Source organism: Chiloscyllium plagiosum, chromosome 6, assembly GCF_004010195.1.
Source record: "Chiloscyllium plagiosum isolate BGI_BamShark_2017 chromosome 6, ASM401019v2, whole genome shotgun sequence".
NCBI lineage: Eukaryota > Metazoa > Chordata > Chondrichthyes > Orectolobiformes > Hemiscylliidae > Chiloscyllium > Chiloscyllium plagiosum.
In genome coordinates this window covers 65,307,816-65,326,133 of record NC_057715.1, presented here as the reverse complement: position 1 = coordinate 65,326,133, position 18,318 = coordinate 65,307,816, and the positions used below count along the sequence as shown (strand labels likewise).

General features: G+C 41.4%; 1 protein-coding gene across 2 annotated transcripts in view; it reads right to left on the bottom strand.

Moving 5' to 3' along the window:
- The window catches only part of LOC122550655 (interleukin-18 receptor accessory protein-like), an 84,404-nt gene extending 71,345 nt beyond the window's left edge, over window positions 1-13,059 (bottom strand). The window contains exons 1-4 of one of the 2 annotated variants that reach the window (XM_043691733.1): window positions 12,837-13,059; window positions 8,312-8,412; window positions 5,759-6,014; window positions 1,406-1,577 (exon numbers count right to left, since the gene is read on the bottom strand). In XM_043691733.1, coding sequence (XP_043547668.1) covers window positions 1,406-1,577; window positions 5,759-6,014; window positions 8,312-8,412; window positions 12,837-12,904 — 597 coding nt within the window. In that variant the 5' untranslated portion in view covers window positions 12,905-13,059. Of the gene's footprint in view, window positions 1-1,405; window positions 1,578-5,758; window positions 6,015-8,311; window positions 8,413-9,504; window positions 9,543-12,836 lie in introns of those variants that run through there. The other variant, XM_043691734.1, reaches the window with a different exon arrangement.
- Window positions 13,060-18,318: the final 5,259 nt, after the last annotated feature.

Sequence of the window (18,318 nt, the reverse complement as noted above, 5' to 3'; positions counted from 1 at the left end):
ATTAAGTGTATAAGTCCTGCTAAGATTTGCTTTCTCAAAATGCAGCACCTCACATTTATCTAAATTAAACTCCATCTGCCACTCCTTAGCCCATTGGCCCATCTGACCAAGATCCTGTTATAATCTGAGGTAACCTTCTTCACTGTCTGCTACACTCCCAATTTTGGTATCATCTGCAAACTTACTAACTGTACCTCTTATGCTCGCATCCAAATCATTTATGTAAATGACAAAAAGTAGAGGACCCAGCACCAATCTTTGTGGCACTCCACTGGTCACAGGCCTCCAATCTGAAAAACAACCCTCCACCACCACCCTTTGTCTTCTACCTTTGAGCCAGTTCTGTATCCAAATGGTGAGTTCTCCTTGTATTCCATTAGATCTAACCTTGCTAATCAGTCTCCCATGGGGAACCTTGTCAAACGCCTTGCTGAAGTCCATATACATCATGTCTACTGCTCTGCCCTCATCATCTTCCTTGTTACTTCTTCAAAAAACTCAATCAAATTTGTGAGACATGATTTCCCACGCATAAAGCTATGTTGGCTATCTATAATCAGTCCTTGACTTTCCAAATACATGTACAACCTGTCCCTCAGGATTGCCCATCACTGACATCAGGCTCACCGATCTATAGTTTTCTGGCTTGTCCTTACCTTCTTTCTTAAACAGTGGCACCACATTCGCCAACCTCCAGTCTTCCAGCACCTCACCTGTAACTATTGATGATCCAAAGTGATTGCTGGGTCTCAGCAAGAGACCCAGCAATCACTTCCCTAGTTTCTAAGTGTTCTAGGATACATCTGATCAGGTCCTAGGGATTTTAATCCGCTTTTATGCATTTCAAGACATCCAGCACTTCCTCCTCTGTAATATGGACATTTTTCAAGATGTCACCATCTATTTCCCTACATTCTATATCTTCCATGTCCTTTTCCACAGTAAATACTGATGCAAAATACTCGTTTATGATCTCCCCCATCACCTGCGGCTCCACACAAAGGCCGCCTTGCTGATCTTTGAGGGGCCCTATTCTTTCCCTAGTTACCTTTTAGTCCTTAAAGTATTTGTAAAAACCCTTTGGATTCCCCTTAACTCTATTTGCCAAAGCTATCTCAAGATTACTTAACATTATAGCTGTCTTCTTGCATAACTAATCAATAACTAACACGCTACTTTCGATTTCTTGCACTGTTTTCAGCAACTGTAAACAAACAAAAATAAATAAACTTTAATTTCTCTGTTATTTTTCCAGTGAGTGTTTGATTTTGATTGCTTGGGCTTTAATTTCTGTTAAATCATTTCTCCAAAATCTGAATTCATTCTCTGATCTTCTTCCCTACGTGTGGTCATCTTTGATCAGAATAAAGCCTAATTTCAAATAGTCCAGATGCATGCAACTTACCTTGTACCACTTTACAGAAAACCTCGCTGAAGCATTGAAATGTTGAATTCCAGGACATGATATTTTATCTGCAGTACTCTGAATTAGGAGAACTTCACAATTTCCAGCATCTTCACAGTCTGTTTCATTCTGAGTCTGTGCAACCAATACATAAACTTTGAAACAGGCATTTCTGTTGATTAAACACAAGCAGATTTAGTAAAATGGCAAAGGATTATGGTATTCATTGGATTGTTTTTGTTTCTTAATCAGTATTTTAGTTCACCAGTCATTTCAGTATCTGACACATGGAAATTCGTCACTCCACATAGGAGCTATTAAGAAACTGTTCAGATATTAGATTAGGAAAGTAGCCTGTTCCACAGGATATGGTCTATCTCCCTCAACATTTTGAAATTTTATGTAGTTTAGCAAGTAGGAGACAGTGAGGTCTGCAGATGCTGGAGATCAGAGTTGAGTGTGTTGCTGGAAAAGCACAGTAGGTCAGACAGCATCCGAGGAGCAGGAAAATTGACATTTTGGGAGGGAGCCCTCCTTCAGGAATGAGGCTGGGAGCCTTGGGGGTGGAGAGATAAATGGGAGGGGGTTTGGGGCTAGGGAGAAGGTAGCTGAAAGTGCAGTAGATGGATGGAGTTAGGGGTAAAGGTGATAGGTCAGAGAGGAGGGTGGAGTGGATTGGTTGGAAGGAAACTTCTCAGGTGTGACATGTCATGAGGGCAGTGCTGAGCTGGTGGGTTGGAACGGGAGAAAGGTGGGGGGAGGGGAATTGAGGAAACTGGTGAAGTCCACATTGATGCCCTGGGGTTGAAGGGTTCTGAGGCGGAAGATAAGATGTTCTTCCTTCAGGCATCAGGTGGTGAGGGAATGGCAATGGAGGAGGCCCAGGACCTGAATGTTTTCTGCAGAGTGTGAGGGGAAGTTGAAATATTCAGCCATGGGGCGGTGGGGTTGGTTGGTGGAGGTGTCCCAGCGATGTTCTCTAAGGCACTCTGCGAGAACCCGGAGATGTTCTCTAAATTGCTCTGCAAGAAACCCGTTTGAGGTTAGCCAAGGCACAGGAACCCTTGAGTCTTCATAGAGTTGCTATTGACTTTAGCCCAAAAAGGACACTGACCTTCCTGCATCTTCTTCAGGCTGGGACAACTTACCAGTCAGGACATTGGTTTGCACAGAACATACCTGGCAATGCTTCCTCATTGCTGTATAGATGTCAGTGTTGTTGCTGTGCTGGAACAGCTTGACTAGGGACATGATTAGTTCTGGAGTGTAAGTCTTCAGTGCTTTTGTTGCAAAGTTGTTACGGTCTATAGCATTTGCAGAGTCCAGTGCCTTATGCTATTTTTTGATATCATGTGATGTGAATCGAATTGGCTGAAAACTGGCAACTGTGAGGCTGGGAACCTCCGAAGAAGGCTGAGTATGATTGCAAATGCTTCAGCTTGTCTTTTGTGTTTGAACTTCAGAGGATGGCGTGCCAAAATTGTCAACTGAAAGACTTCTAATCAAAGTTGCCCCCCCACCAATTGAGTCAGGAAGTCTTAACTTGGCATGGATTCGTGGACAGTGAGAACCACAGTAATGGAGAGAGGAACCGAGAAGGCCATTCGGGGTCTCTCAGGTTTACCTGGAGGTCCTGATGTGGGTTTTGAATGAGGTAAGATCTCCCAAGTGTGGGGACAGCACATGATGGTTTCCTTCATCATAGGGACAGTGACCCAGAGGAGTCAGGAAAGCAAGGGTGATGACTGAGAAAATACTCGCAGGTGTCACTCTCCTTGCCCAGACTTTCCCAGCTTTCTCCTGATCAGAACTCCTTACATCAAAACATCTCGCAGCTCTACTCATTCCTCTCATTCAAAAGGGGCCTCTTCACATCCCCAACAGCCGACACTCCCCTTCGCCTTTGTGCTATCACACCTCTATTCCTCACAGTCATCATCCTCAAATGTAGTTTTCAACCTCATCGGACACAAAAAAAATCTAACATTCATAACTGCCTGATTTCCCCCTGGGGAGGAGAAAAGAGGTCTCAACAGGACACTCGGCTGGTTAAGAAGAGAGAGAGAGAGGTAACCTGCATTCATTAAGAAAATACAAAATTCTGGAGAAACTCAGCAGTCTCCATGGAGAGAGATACAAAGTTTGGAAGAAGAGTCATATCTCTCTCTCTGAAGATACTGCCATCCCTGCTGAGTTTCTCCAGCACTTTCTGTTTTCTATTTCAAATATTCAGCATCCCTAGTGCATTGCTTTAATTTGAGTGTCTCTGCAGCAGTGCTTTGACCTGGGGAAGGAAAAGCAGTTCTTCCAAGTTGAACCTGTTTTCTCTAGAATTTAGAAGGCTAAAGGTGATCTCATCGACGTCTTCAAGATATTAACTGAAAATGACAGAGTAGATAAACATAAACTATCTCCACTGTTTGGGGATTTTAGAAATAGGGGCATAGTTTGTGAATTAGGGCCAGACCATTCAAGGGAGATGCTCAGATGATGACTGAGAAAATACTTGCAGGTGTCACAAAGGGCAGTAGAGGTTTGGAAATCTCTTCCATAGTGGCTGCTAGATCAGTCATTAATTTTAAGTCTGAGGTACATGAAATTTTGTTAAGCAAATGTATTAAGGGATGTGAGCCAAAAGCAGCATTAGGGAGTTAGGTCACAGTTCAGCTGTCATTTCTTTGAATGCAGTACAGGCTCATGGGCTGAATGGTCGACTCTCTTTAGTCAGAGAGTAGTAGGAGCATGGAATGCACTGCCTGCAACAGTAATAGACTCGTCAACTTTAAGGGCATTTAAATGGTCATTGGATAAACATATGGATGAAAATGGAATAGTGTAGGTTAGATGGGCTTCAGATTGGTTTCACAGGTCGGCAGAGCTTCGAGGGCTGAAGGGCCTGTACTCCACTGTAATGTTCTATGTTCTATGTTCCTGTTCCTATATTCCTAAGTCCCTATATTTCTTTAAGTTAACAATGTAAACCTCCCTGAGTCTGTAACTCGTGTGACCCTCCTGCCCATAACCTCCAAACTTGCAGTGGCTCTGTTTCCCTAAACTCTGTGATGATCTTCACACACCTCCCCACCTGTACAAAGTCTCCATTCCTCCTTTTCCTGTCTCCACTCACTTCACACACCCCTCTGGCTACCACCAACTTCATGAGACCCAACTCCCCAATGTGCTGTAATCATTGAATTTCTTCTCCTGCAACTTTCCCTCCTCCAAAACCCACAATGGGCAGAATTTTGACAGAGATGTGCTATTCCTGACAGCAGAACCAGTGGTAGCTGTCACTTCCACTCTCTTGCTTTTAACCATTTCTCGAAGAATTACAATGGAAATGTAACATTCAGGTGGCATGCTTGGGAGACACATGCTTTTAGGTGGAGGCAGAACTTTTCATGGACGAAAGCCACTGTCAGCTATGATAGGCTTAAATGAATATCCTGGACAATCAGAGAGGCTCTTCATTGCAGCTGCAAGTTATCTGCCCCACTCCATTGCCATAATACGTAGTGAGAGCACAATGGTAATACAGGTGACTTTCAAAATTAAATTTTACTTGTGAAGTACATCACATTACATTGGTCTCACTTTATCATTAGATTGTTGTTATTTGTTAAGACTATCAGTATGGTAAATGTTCTGGTACACCTTGGTACCCATGGTTATAAGGGAGTGGGCGCATTTCCTTCATTCCAGAAGAAACAATATAGTGTGTATTTGAATGTTCCTGCTCATGTCCAGTGTTGCACTTGCCTACAAGTACTACTGGTCTCAGAGTGGCTATCACTCTGACTAGGTAGAACCTCTGCTCCAGGTGTCTTGATTCCTGGGGCAAGACCAGCAATGCCCTTGCCACTGTCTGATGGCTGTGTGCTTACAGTGGACCTTCTCAAAAAGAGGTCAAGCATTGGCTTTCCATCTCGCAGTTGAGAACCCCAAACCCTTTAGACCTACACACAAAAGTAAAGCCTGGACCCTAAAAATTCTCCTCTGTTGAAAGGATTTCACATTTGAGGTATTTTAGGTTCTATTTTATTCCTGCAAATTGCAAAAATGAAAATCTCCCAGCAAGCTCGACATTAGCTCTTGGTTGGTTTTTCTCTCTTCATTAAAACTCACTCTGGGAATATTTTGTTGATGCATTATGATTCCTGCAGACTGCAGTCAAGAACAAATGGGTAAGGTCATACATTGTATTTAATTTCTTTGGCATATATTTAAGCCCACTTGGTATTACAAAAGCTAAAATCATTGTGTTGAAAATCTGATTTATAACAGAATGTTAAAAAAGCCTACTGGTGAGTACTGATGTGTGGGATATCAGAACTTTAAGATTAATTCCCATACCTGAGAAAGCAGAGGTAAGTGCCTGAATCAGCAGTGCTAATTGATGGAAGTGAGAAGTTCTTTCCTGTCTGATTAATAACTTTGCTCCAGCCATTTGTTTTTTCAGGATCCACTTCCACGTTTTGTTTGTACCACAATGGTTCTTTTACGTAGTGTGTGGAGTTGTCATGAGGGAGATAATCAGGTTCACATGTCAATTCAAAAGGATCTCCCACAAATGTATAATAGTACCTCTGGGGTGCTCTTGTGAGACAATCTGCATAAAAAAATGTTGAAGATTTCCTGTTCAGATGGAAATTAGATTTTTATAAATCATTGCACTCTGTAGAACAATGCACATTTAATGAGAATTCTCAATAACACGTTCACTTTCAGAAAATGTTCGTGTACCCTATAACACCTCCAGCACAGCCATTTGGATCACTTCAAAAATTAAGAAAGAAATAATTTATAAATGCAATTGTGCATATCATGTCATTTCTATGGCAAATTCATTAATTCTGTTTTACTAACTGGGCCCTGCAGGTCTTCCGCAGTACACTCTGGAGAAAATAATATGATCTTTTTGATTCAAGTATTCTCTAGAAGCAATAAACGCAGGAATACATTACATATCATGCAAACTCATTCTGAATTTTGTGACAATCTAGAGGATATCTGCACAGCTGACAGAAGAGGATTGGCTAATGACCTGAGGATGAAAGAATTTGCAGAATTGCAGGGAAAATGAGGGAGGGGATAACAGATTAGCTGAATTGCTCTTACAGAATAGTTAGTGCAGAGGACAGCCTGAATTGCCTCCATCAGTACTGGCCCATTTTATGATTCCATGAACTCACTTGGCATATTAATGTACAACAGTATCATTGGACTATATGGAGATCAAGGAAAGTTGAAATTTAACTATAATTTACATTTTAAATGTGCCTTCAACAATCTACTGAGACACATAGGTTAATATTAACACTGAATCACAGAATCATAGAATCATTAAATTCGTACAGTGTGGAAACAGGCCATTCGGCCCAGCAAGTCCAAACCAACCCTCCAATGAGTAATCCACCCAGACTCATCCCCTATTACTTTACATTTACCCCTCTCTAATGTACCTAACCTAGTTAAGAATTACACAACACCAGCGTATAGTCCAACAGGTTTATTTGGAAGCAGTAGTTTTTGGAACGCTGCTCCTTCATCAATTGTACCTAGGAGAAAGTGAGGGCTGCAGATGCTGGAGATCAGAGCTGAAAATGTGTTGCTGGAAAAGCGCAGCAGGTCAGGCAGCATCCAAGGAACAGGAGAATCGACGTTTCGGGCATAAGTCCTTCTTCAGGAATGAGGAAAGTGTGTCCAGCAGGCTAAGATAAAAGGTAGGGAGGAGGGACTTGGGGGAGGGGCATTGGAAATGCGATAGGTGAAGGGAGGTCAAGGTGAGGGTGATAGGCCGGAGTGGGGTGAGGGCGGAGAGGTCAGGAAGAAGATTGTAGGTTAGGACCGCCTTCCTAACCTGCAATCTTCTTCCTGACCTCTCCGCCCTCACCCCACTCCGGCCTATCACCCTTACCTTGACCTCCCTTCACCTATCGCATTTCCAACGCCCCTCCCCCAAGTCCCTCCTCCCTACCTTTTATCTTAGCCTGCTGGACACACTTTCCTCATTCCTGAAGAAGGACTTATGCCCGAAACGTCGATTCTCCTGTTCCTTGGATGCTGCCTGACCTGCTGCGCTTTTCCAGCAACACATTTTCAGCTCAATTGTACTTAGCCTGCATTTCCCTGAAAAGTTGGGTAATTTAGCATGGCCAATTCACCTAAGTTGCACACCTTTGGATTATGAGAGGAAATCAGAGCACCCACAGGAAACCCACGGGGACACGGGGAGAAAGCACAAACTCCACACAGGCAATCATCTGAGACTGGAATAGTACCCGAGCCCCTGGCGCTGTGAGGCTGCAGCTTCAGAGATATGTAGATGGCCATTCTATTGGGGCCTGTCATACATCCACAGTGAAGACCCAATCCACTGACTTTCTATCTCTGGGAGGCCATTGAGAAGTCACCTCATTGCCCCCTTGGTCGTGCAATGAAGGGAGGTATTCTGACCAGTGAAATTTGGGACAGGGTCATTCTGGTTCATTTCTTGCCGATTATCCTATGGCAGAAAGAGGATGTCTACTTTCCCACCTCTCCTGCCTGAAGATCCTCACCATTGACTGACAGTAGATATTGGTCCCATAAGTTTGTGCCATCCTCAAGCACATAATCTAAACAAATATTCCTTATTTACAAATCTAAATTGTGAGTTTAAGTCAGCTCATGGACTTGAAAGATATCAGATCTACTCCAAGATGACTTTGCCTGAGGTCCAGTTATGTGCATTTTCATTTGAGGCCATTGGAAAACTATTTGTAGAAAAACCTGTAGTGTACATTTTCTGAGGCGATAAGATTGTTCTTGATGTTCAAAACTTCAAACCGGATGCATTAAGTTGTTAATTCTATCTAGTTATTTCAGGGTGCTTGACTTTCTAAGAAATAAAAAATGATGTCTAACCTGAATAATTTGAAGAATCTAAAGGAAATATAATGGGATTTCCACCCATCAATTGTGATGACGTGAACGTAAAGAAGAGTATCCAGAAGTTCCAAATCCTCCTGTATTTTAGAGAAAAATGGAAAAAGTTTTAAAATGCAGGCTTGATATATACATTAGTCAGAATACATACAATCCCTACAGTGTGAAGCAGGCCATTCAGTTCATACCAATCCTCCAAACAGCATCCCACCCATCCCCATAATCCTGCATCTCCCATGGCTAATCCACCTGACCTTCACATCCCTGGACACTGTGGGCAATTTAGCATGACTAATCCACCAAACCTGCACATCTTTGGACTGTATGAGGATACAGGAGCACCTGGAGGAAACCCATACAGTGGCCCAAAGATGGAATTAAACCCAGGTCCCTAGTGCTGTGAACTACTAGTGCTAACTACTGAGCCTCTGTGCATTCTGTGTGCTTAAGAAGCCAGAAAATGTGATGCATTTTCTTCCATTGAAGACACAATCTCATAGATTTTAATGAATTGATAAAATCTTGCAGAATACAGAGCACATAATCCAGATTACCTGCACGAGAGGTGACTTCATGTTTGTCGTGAAACAATGGACTATTAGGCCTAATTTTGTCTTATTAATAAACAAGATGTGTGTGTTGCTGGTTGGGCTTGTCTTTATGCTTCTTCTCCTTCATATGCATCTGCTCTATTTGCCTTGGCCATTCTTTGTGGTAGTGTGCTCCACATTCCAATTACTCTGAGTAAAGGCTCTTGCATTCCCAATTGGATTTATTAGTGATGTTTTAAACATTTATGACCCTTAGTTTTCGACTCCCCCACACATAGAAAGTCAAACTGAATCAAGTCCAAGAACGCAGTATCAGATCTCAAAACAGGCTTTTATTTGATTGCTGCTTCTATAATAAAAAAAATACAGAGCTTGGAACACAGTGAAGCAGATTTCACCATGATTAGGGCATTTTGGAACAAATCCAAAGACAGTTTAAATGCAAACTGTGCTGTATTTCACAATAATTGCAAAACTATTCAAACCATACAAGAAACTGTTAATTACAGTAATAAATAAGTGTCTGTTGAAATTTGAAAAGAACATCCAGATTTTGAATTGGCTCACCAAGTATGTCATCAGTAACAAGTTCCCACAAAGTTCTTTTTAATGGATACTGACCTTTGTCCATAATGTTTCTTTCAGTTATATTTTTTATAGGGTAAGCTGGTTTTCTAATCCTTATTTCTTTCCTTAAGTTATGAAAGACAATTTGACTCACATTTCCTTTCAAGTAAGGAAGAAAGTCAGTCAGGATATGTTGCACATTTCTCAGAAAGGCACTTTACCTTTCAGACAGCTAGACTGTATAAAACGTTACTTAGGCTCTAATTGGAGTATTGTGGGCGGCACTGTGGCCCAGTGGTTAGCACTGCTGCCTCACAGTGCCAGAGACCCGGGTTCAATTCCCGCCTCAGACGACTGACTGTGTGGAGTTTGCACGTTCTCCCCGTGTCTGCGTGGGTTTCCTCCAGGTGCTCCGGTTTCCTCCCACAGTCCAAAGATGTGCAGGTCAGGTGAATTGGCCATGCTAAATTGCCCGTAGTGTTAGGTAAGGGGTAAATGTAGGGGTATGGGTGGGTTGCGCTTCGGCGGGGCGGTGTGGACTTGTTGGGCCGAAGGGCCTGTTTCCACACTGTAAGTAATCTAATCTAGTCTTGTATGCAGTTCTGGTCTCCACACTATAGGAAGGATGTGGAGGGTATTGAGAGGGTGCAAAAGAGGTTTACCAGGATGTTGCCTAGACTGGAGTGCAATAGCTATATAACTGGATAAACTGGGATTGTTTTTGCTAGAGCATCAGAGGCTGAGGGGTGACCTGACAGAAGTATACAAAATCGTGAGAGGCATGGACAGGCTGGATAGTCAGAGTCTTTTTCCCAGGTTGGAAATGTTGAATACAAAATGGCATAGGTTTAAAGTGAAGGGGGAAAAGATTAAAGGAGATGTGCAATGAAGCTGTTTTTACACAGAGGGAATGCGCTGCCAAGAGAGGTGAAACAAGCAGATACATTAGCAAAGTTTAATAGGCAGTTAGACAGTCACGTGAACATACCGAGAATAGAGGGATATGGTCCATGTGCAGGCAGATGGGTTTAGTTAGAATGGCATCAAGGTTGGCACAGGTGTGGTGGGCCAAAGAGCCTGTTCCTGTGCAGTACTGTTCTATCACATTACAACATGTGACATTGTAAGATGATCTTATTCTCTATACAGTTCACTAACAGTCAGTCAACAACAGATATAAAATAATAGTCTTCTAAGTAATTATTAAAAGATGGTATATAAATGTGTGAGATGTCATTTTAGTGTCCACAGTTAGTTGTTCATAAACTTCTAGATATCTGACTCAGTAAGAATTTGTTACTCTGTGGTACGTTATGTGGGCTAACATATTAAAAATCACAGGCAATGTTAACATACAACCGTTGTATATCAAAATGGTGCTTTAGAACATAGAACAGTACAGCACAATACAGGCCCTTCAGCCCTCGATGTTGCATTGACCTTATATCCTACTTTAAGATCAAACTAACCGATATACCCTTCATTGTACTATCTTCCATGTGCTTATCCAAGAGTCGGTTAAATGTCCCTAATGTGTCTGACTCTACTACCACTGCTGGCAGTGGTAATCTCTATGTAAAGAACTTACCTCTGACATCTCCCCTAAATATTCCTCCAACCACCTTAAAATTATGCCTCCTCATTATAGCCTTTTCTGCCCTTGGAAAAGGTCTCTGGTTATCCACGCTATCTATGCCTCTCATCAGCTTGTACACCTCTGCCAAGTAACCTCTCATCCTTCTTCACTCCAATGAGAAAAGCCCTAGCTTACTCAACCTTTCTTCACAAGATATGCTCTCCAGTCCAGGCAGCATCCTGGTAAATCGCCTCTGCACCCTCTCCAAAGCTTCCACATCCTTCCTATAAGGAGGCGACAAGAACTGAACACAATATTTCAAGGTTTTATAGAGCTGCAGCATAACCTTACAGCTGTTAAACTCAATCCCCTGCTAATGAAAGCCAACACACTATACACCTTCTTAACAACTCTATCAACTTGGCTGGCAATTTTGAGGGATCTATGGACATGGACCCCAAGATCCCTCTGTTCCCCCAAACTGCCATGAATCCTGCCTTTAACCCTGTATTCTACATTCAAATTCAACCTTCCAAAATGAATCACTTAACAGTTGAACTCCATCTACCACTTATCAGCCCAGCTCTGCATCCTGCTAATGTCCCATTGCAACCTACAACAGCCCTCCACACTACCCACCACTCCACCAATCTTTGTGTCATCGGCAAACTTACTGACCCAGCCTTCCACTTCCTCACCCAAGCCGTTTATAAAAATCACAAAGAGCAGAGGTCCCAGAACCGATCCCTGCAGAACATCGCTGGTGACCAAGCTCCAGGCTGAATACTTTCCACCTACTACCTGTGAAGAACTAACAAAAGGATTTTTATCTTAAGGTATTAAACCATGGCGATTTATGGAAAGCCAGAAATTGCCTTGTAATTCTGGTATTGAACATTCTAATCTTAAATTCTAAGATGCTTCCAGATATAGTAAGCCACTTGGCATTGGTAACCACCTGGCAAGGTCATCACTGAAAAGCGTGGCAATAATTAGCTTTATGTTTGCTGTGGTTCCAGCATCACTGAACCAGAGGAACATTTATCAGCTTTATGGCAATCTTTTAGTTTAGAGGGGCATTGTCATTAAGACAAAAAAAATTCTGGCAACTTTTTTTGTGGCAAGGAAGAAAAGCTAGAACACAATGTAACATTTTTGTACGGTATATATTTCATAGAGTGTAGAAAGAGGCCATTTGGCCCAACAAGCTCACACTGACCCTCTGAAAAGTAACCCACACAGACCCATTCTGCTAAATTTACCCCTGAACAGCCAATTCACTTAACCTGCACATCTTTGGATTGTGGAAGGAAACCCACACAGACACAGAGAGAACGTGCAACTCCGCACAGACAATCACCCGAGGCTGAAATTGAACACAGGACTCTGTTGCTGTGAGGTAGCAGTGCTAACCACTGAGCCACCATGCCTTCACAGGTTAGTCATGCAACAATGTGGGCAAATGTTATTTCCAAGAGCTTTTATAAGCATAAATAAGCCCATCAAGTATTTTCAATTTTGAAAGACAATGCTTTAATTTGATGTTATGAAAGTGAGACATTTATTAAAATGGTCATACAAACAAGAAAAGTAGCATTAAATAATTGCATTAAGAGCAACAAAAAGCATATAGTTCTAAACTTAACAACAATAATAGTTAGGGTATTGATATAACTAAACTCAATGTAACCAATGAAGAATGTAGCCAAGATGGGACTTGAACTTCTTTAATTCAACTATATATTACTTAAATAATCAGCTACAAATACCTATAGATTTTAAATATGTTCAAATAATGGAGAACACTTACATTTCTGTTGTTTTTCCACCTGAAGCACTATCATTTCGAACATTCATCAAAGCCTGTTTCTTTCCCATGAGCACGGCCTTAGATTGACGTAACTATACTCCTGCCCACAATATCTTAAAAATAGTTCTGTGTGGTTTCTAGCTCATCAGAGCAATTCCATCTGAGAATCGACCAACGTTTCTATAAAATTGTGAAACTAGATGGGTCATTCTTTACCTAAGTTATAGCAATAACTATAAATGTCTCTCAATTTGAAATATTTGAAGGTAACAAAGGTGACTGAAATAAAAATAAACAAATTGTATCAAGTTCATTCCTCATATTGCTTTCCTTTCCCATGAATAGCAATTCAAATAAAAGATTTTCTGCTGGATTTCCTTATCATATCAGAAGATAACTAGTCACTGAATAAAAAAGCAAAATATTTTTGTGAGGTGTGTTTCTTTTAGTAAAATAACACCTAATGGAGAAAGAAAACAGTTACAGCTATACAATTACAGTTTCCTGTGATAGCTTAACACCTTCTAAACACAAAAGCCCCAAAAATGTTTTACAGCTTTAATTTTGCTGAATGATGTGACAACAACAACAGAAAAGGAAGCAAAGCAGACAGCAGCCTCATTAATGTTAGCTAAATGAACATAAACTCCAAAGAGAATCACTTTTCCATTTTTATTATGTATGAAATGCAGGACTCTCTGCATTCTGTTACCTTAAAATGTGTTTGATTTAGTTTCTATTTTGTTTGGTATGTTGATTAGAAATTAGAGTGAAGAGGATACTGATAAGAGAAAACTGGTTTCAATCCTCAAACAGTTGTCACAAAAGGGGTACTCCTCCTTTCTGCACCACTGAGCCCTCTTTTCCCGGTCAGGATTCGTAATACAATTCCAATCCCAACCTTTGCTTTCCCCTCCTTCCCTGGCCTTTGTAGCACAGCCACTATTGCACCCTATTACAACAGTGGTAAATGGGAATTATCAAATTTTAATTTCTAGCCGTTGTTTGTTATGCCCTGAGACCTTTCATGGACTAAGATGGTTTTTAGCAAGAAAGAGACATGGACCTAAAAGAGCTGCAGAGGTCACCTGATGACATTTTGAGACAGATTTCCGGAGATGCATGTAGAATAAGCAAAACCATCTGTACTAAAATTATCATTTTTACTTAAAGACATCAAAAGCATGCAAATTTGTTTCTCCTATATAATTTGCATATGTACAATAATTTGTCTAGGAGGCTCAGGAATGACCTTATAGAGCTTATAAAACCTCGAGGAGTACAGATAAGGAGAATGGCAGGAGTCTTTTCTCCATGATGGGGGCTTTAAGACTAGGGACATATTTTTAAGGTGAGAGGGAAAAAAATTAAAAAGGACATGAGGGCAAACATTTTTAGACAGAGAGTAGTTAATGTGTTGAATGAGCTGCCAGAGGAAATCATAGATGCAGGTATTGTTACAATGTTCAAAAGACACTTGGATAAGTACATGACTAAGAAAGGTTTTGAGGGATATGGGCCAAACGCAAGCAGATGAGACTAGTTTAGTTTGGGATTATGGACTGGTTAGACAGAAGGTCTGTTTTCATGTTCTATGACTCTATGAACCCTCTCAGGTTTAATAATATCCTTGCTATAACAGGGTGACCAAAACTGTACACACTACTCCAGAAGAGGCCTCATTAATGTCCTTTACAACCTCAGCATGACATCCCAACTCCCATATTCAAAGGTCTAAGCATTGAAGGCAAGCATGTTAAATACTTTCTGAACCACCCTGTCTACCTGCAATGCAAATTTCAAAAAAACAGTTACAGCTATACAATTACAGTTTCTTATGATAGCTTTACACCTTCCAAACACAAAAGCCCCAAAAATATTTTACAGCTTTAATTTTGCTGAATGATGTGATAATAACAACAAAAAGGGAAGCGAAGCAGTCAGTAGCCTCATTAATGTTAGCGAAGAAGGTGTTTGGTATGCTTTCCTTTATTGGTCAGAGTATTGAGTACAGGAGTTGGGAGGTCATGGTGCTGCTGTACAGGACATTGGTTAGGCCACTGTTGGAATATTGCATGCAATTCTAGTCTCCTTCCTATCGGAAAGATGTTGTGAAACTTGAAAGGGTTCAGAAAAGATTTACAAGGATGTTGCCAGAGTTGGTGGATTTGAGCTACAGGGAGAGGCTGAACAGATTGGGGCTGTTTTCCCTGGAGCGTTGGAAGCTGAGGGTGACCTTGTAGAGGTGTATAAAATTATGAGGGGCATGGATAGGATAAATAGACCAAGTCTTTTCCCTGGGGTCGGGGAGTCCAGAACTAGAGGGCATAGGTTTAGATATAAAAGAGACAGATGGGGCAACATTTTCCCACAGAGGGTGGTACGGATACGGAATGAGCTGTCAGAGGAAGTGGAGGCTGGTACAATTGCAACATTTAAGAGGCATTTGGATTGGTATATGAATAGGAAGGGTTTGGAGGGATATGGGCCGGGTACTGGCAGGTGGGACTAGATTGGTTTGGGATATCTGGTTGGCATGGACGTGGTGGACCAAAGGGTCTGTTTCCATGCTGTACATCTCTATGACTATGACTCTAAGTGAACATAAACTCCAAACAAAGAGAATCACTTTGACCCAAAATCTTAGGTCTCTCTGTTCTACACTATTAATTGTATAAGTCCTTTGTTTTACTAAAATGCAATACTTCACATTTATCCAAATCAAACTCCATGGACCATTCCTCAAACCATTGATCCAATTGATCATGATCTCTTTGTAATGTTAGACAACCTGCTTCACTATCCACTATACCTCCAATTTGGCGTCATCTGCAAACTTACCTACCATGCCTCCTATATTCTCATCCAAATCATTTAAATAAATGACAAACAAAAATGGGCTCAGTACCGATTCCTGTGGAACACCACAGGCCTCCAGTCTGCAAAACAACCCTCTACCACCACCCTCTGCCTCCTAACATAAAGTCATTTTTGTCCATAATGTGGAGAAGGGGCATAAACCTGAGAAGTATTTTGGAAAGTAGCTCAGACATGTCCACAATGTCAAAACGCAACATAGACCGTTCAAGCATAACAGTGTGGATAAAAGCAACAGGTATCCACTGAAGGGCCAGTAGAGGGATGAAAGTTGAAGGACAAGTTGCAAATATTGTACAAATTATCAAATAAAACAAAATAAAGCATGTCCAGAAAGGTGAAAACTGTTCTTCAACTAAAAGAATCCACCTTGCATGCCAGTATTTAGCTAGGGAACAGAAAAATAAGCCTATAAAGATTATGGAGAAGCTTCTTGCACAAATGTTGGGTGATAATTCAAATGAATCAAGTGTGGGTATTTGAGAAACATTGAATGATGATTCAAGATCATTCCATTTACATCTTCGAAAGTTGGGCAACATCAAGTCTAAAGAAGAGAAATGTTTTGTAACTATTGAAATGAAAACAGCAAACCAAGTCAACTAAATATGAAGTGACCTTCCAGAATGGTACTTTCTGCAACATCATGTGCTTTGCAGACTGGTGTAAAGTCACACCAGATAGCAATCCAAAAGTGAAACCCCCAAAGGGAAGCTGGAGAATCTGTGACATAACAATGCTCACATCTAGAGAACAAACTGCTTTTAGAGCCCAGTGCAGCAACAAGACTGAAGTTCTGGAATTCCAGGTATCACATGCAAAGCTCTGCAGAAGGAAATCCAAAGCTTGGGCTAATGAATAAATATAAATGTTTTAGAAGATGTTTCCATTGTTTCACAGGTCACTTTACTTGACAAACAGACAAACAATAGCCCAAGACAGAGAGGGTCCAACTGCAGGACAACACAGGAAAATTGATGTCGGTGCCAAAAAATAGAAAAACTGCTTTGCCAGATGTAACTATTGTAAAGTAATATCTAAGATAATGGTATAATGCAAAATCAACTGCAAAAGTTTCAAAACTGAATCAAAGCACATCATATCAACAGCAGATTTTGGAGAAAAAGATGACAATATGCATGCATACCATCACAAACTATTTCAAAACCATACAAATCATGTATATAACTAAAAGGAGTAAGGGGGAATAGCTAAAATAACAAACAACTGTTCATACATAAGAACTGTGATTAATGGTGTGCTTAATTGAGTTAACTCATTGTTACAAGTTGTGTATGCAATTTGCTTTTTGCTTGTTGTGAAAAGGAGAATGTTTAGATTGAAATGAAATGATGTACAAATTTCCTTTTTGATTTGCTGTTGTCATGTGATCTGTACTATGAGGCACATATGCTTTTGGCAGCTGTCAACAAGTATAACGAATAAAGTAATCAAGAGCACATCTCTAATTGCACAGTACACACAAGGACATAGTGCTTTGAACACAAAGCATTCGATGAATTCATGAGATGTCTGGTATTAATGCCATCATTATTTGTTAAAATGTCTAACTATACTCAAAATCTACCTGTCTGAAAAATTCCTTTACTGACAAATAACCACCAAATGAAATTTCCACTCCCACACTTTTTCTCAATATTAAGGGATATGATAATGAATTTGTTTTACTGAGAGATACCCCCATTCTTCTCCTATCTATTTTCCCATTTGCTATTTTCCCAATTCCTCCTTTGACCAAGGTAATTGAGAACATAAGTACTCCTGGACTTCTCAGGTTAAGGACGTCCAAAGATGTGCAGGTTAGACGAATTAGCCATACTAAATTGCCCATAGTATTCAGGGATGTGTTAGTTAGGGGTAAATGTAGAGTAATAGGGTAGGGGAATGGTTTGGGTGGGATACTCTTCAGAGAGTCGCTGTGGACTTGTTGGGCCAAAGGGCCTGTTTCCACATTGTAGGGATATTATGATTCTAGAGCACGGAGTCTCGCGCCACGGCGCTGCTCGGGATGAACCTCAACAAACACCACTGCATTCCTCTCCAGACTTCTTCTGTATAGGCACATTCCAGAAGGAGGTGTGTGACAGTCTCGTCCCCCCTGCAGCCACTTCGAGGGCAGCGTGCGGTGTGGCTGAGAGTCCGGGCGTGCATAAAGGATCTCACAGGCAGAGCCCTTCTCACCACCAGCCAAGCCATGTCTTGGTGCTTGTTGGAAAGTTCTGGCGATGAGGCATTCTGCCAAATGGCTTTGACAGTCTGCTCAGGGAACCGCTCGATAGGATCCGCCCTCTTCTTTTCCCGAAGGGTCTCAAGGACACTACGTACTGACCACTTCCTGATGGCTTGTAGTCAAAGGTGTTTTTCTTCATAATCTTCTCCACGAAGGACAGTTGATACGGAACAGTCCAACTACTCGGAGCGTTCCACGGCAGCGAGGCCAGGCCCATCCTTCGCAACACCGGGGACAGGTAGAACCTCAGTACGTAGTGACACTTGGTGTTTGCGTACCGGGGATCCATGCACAGCTTGATGCCGCCACACACAAAGGTGGCCATCAGGGTGAGGGTGGCATTGGGTGTATCTT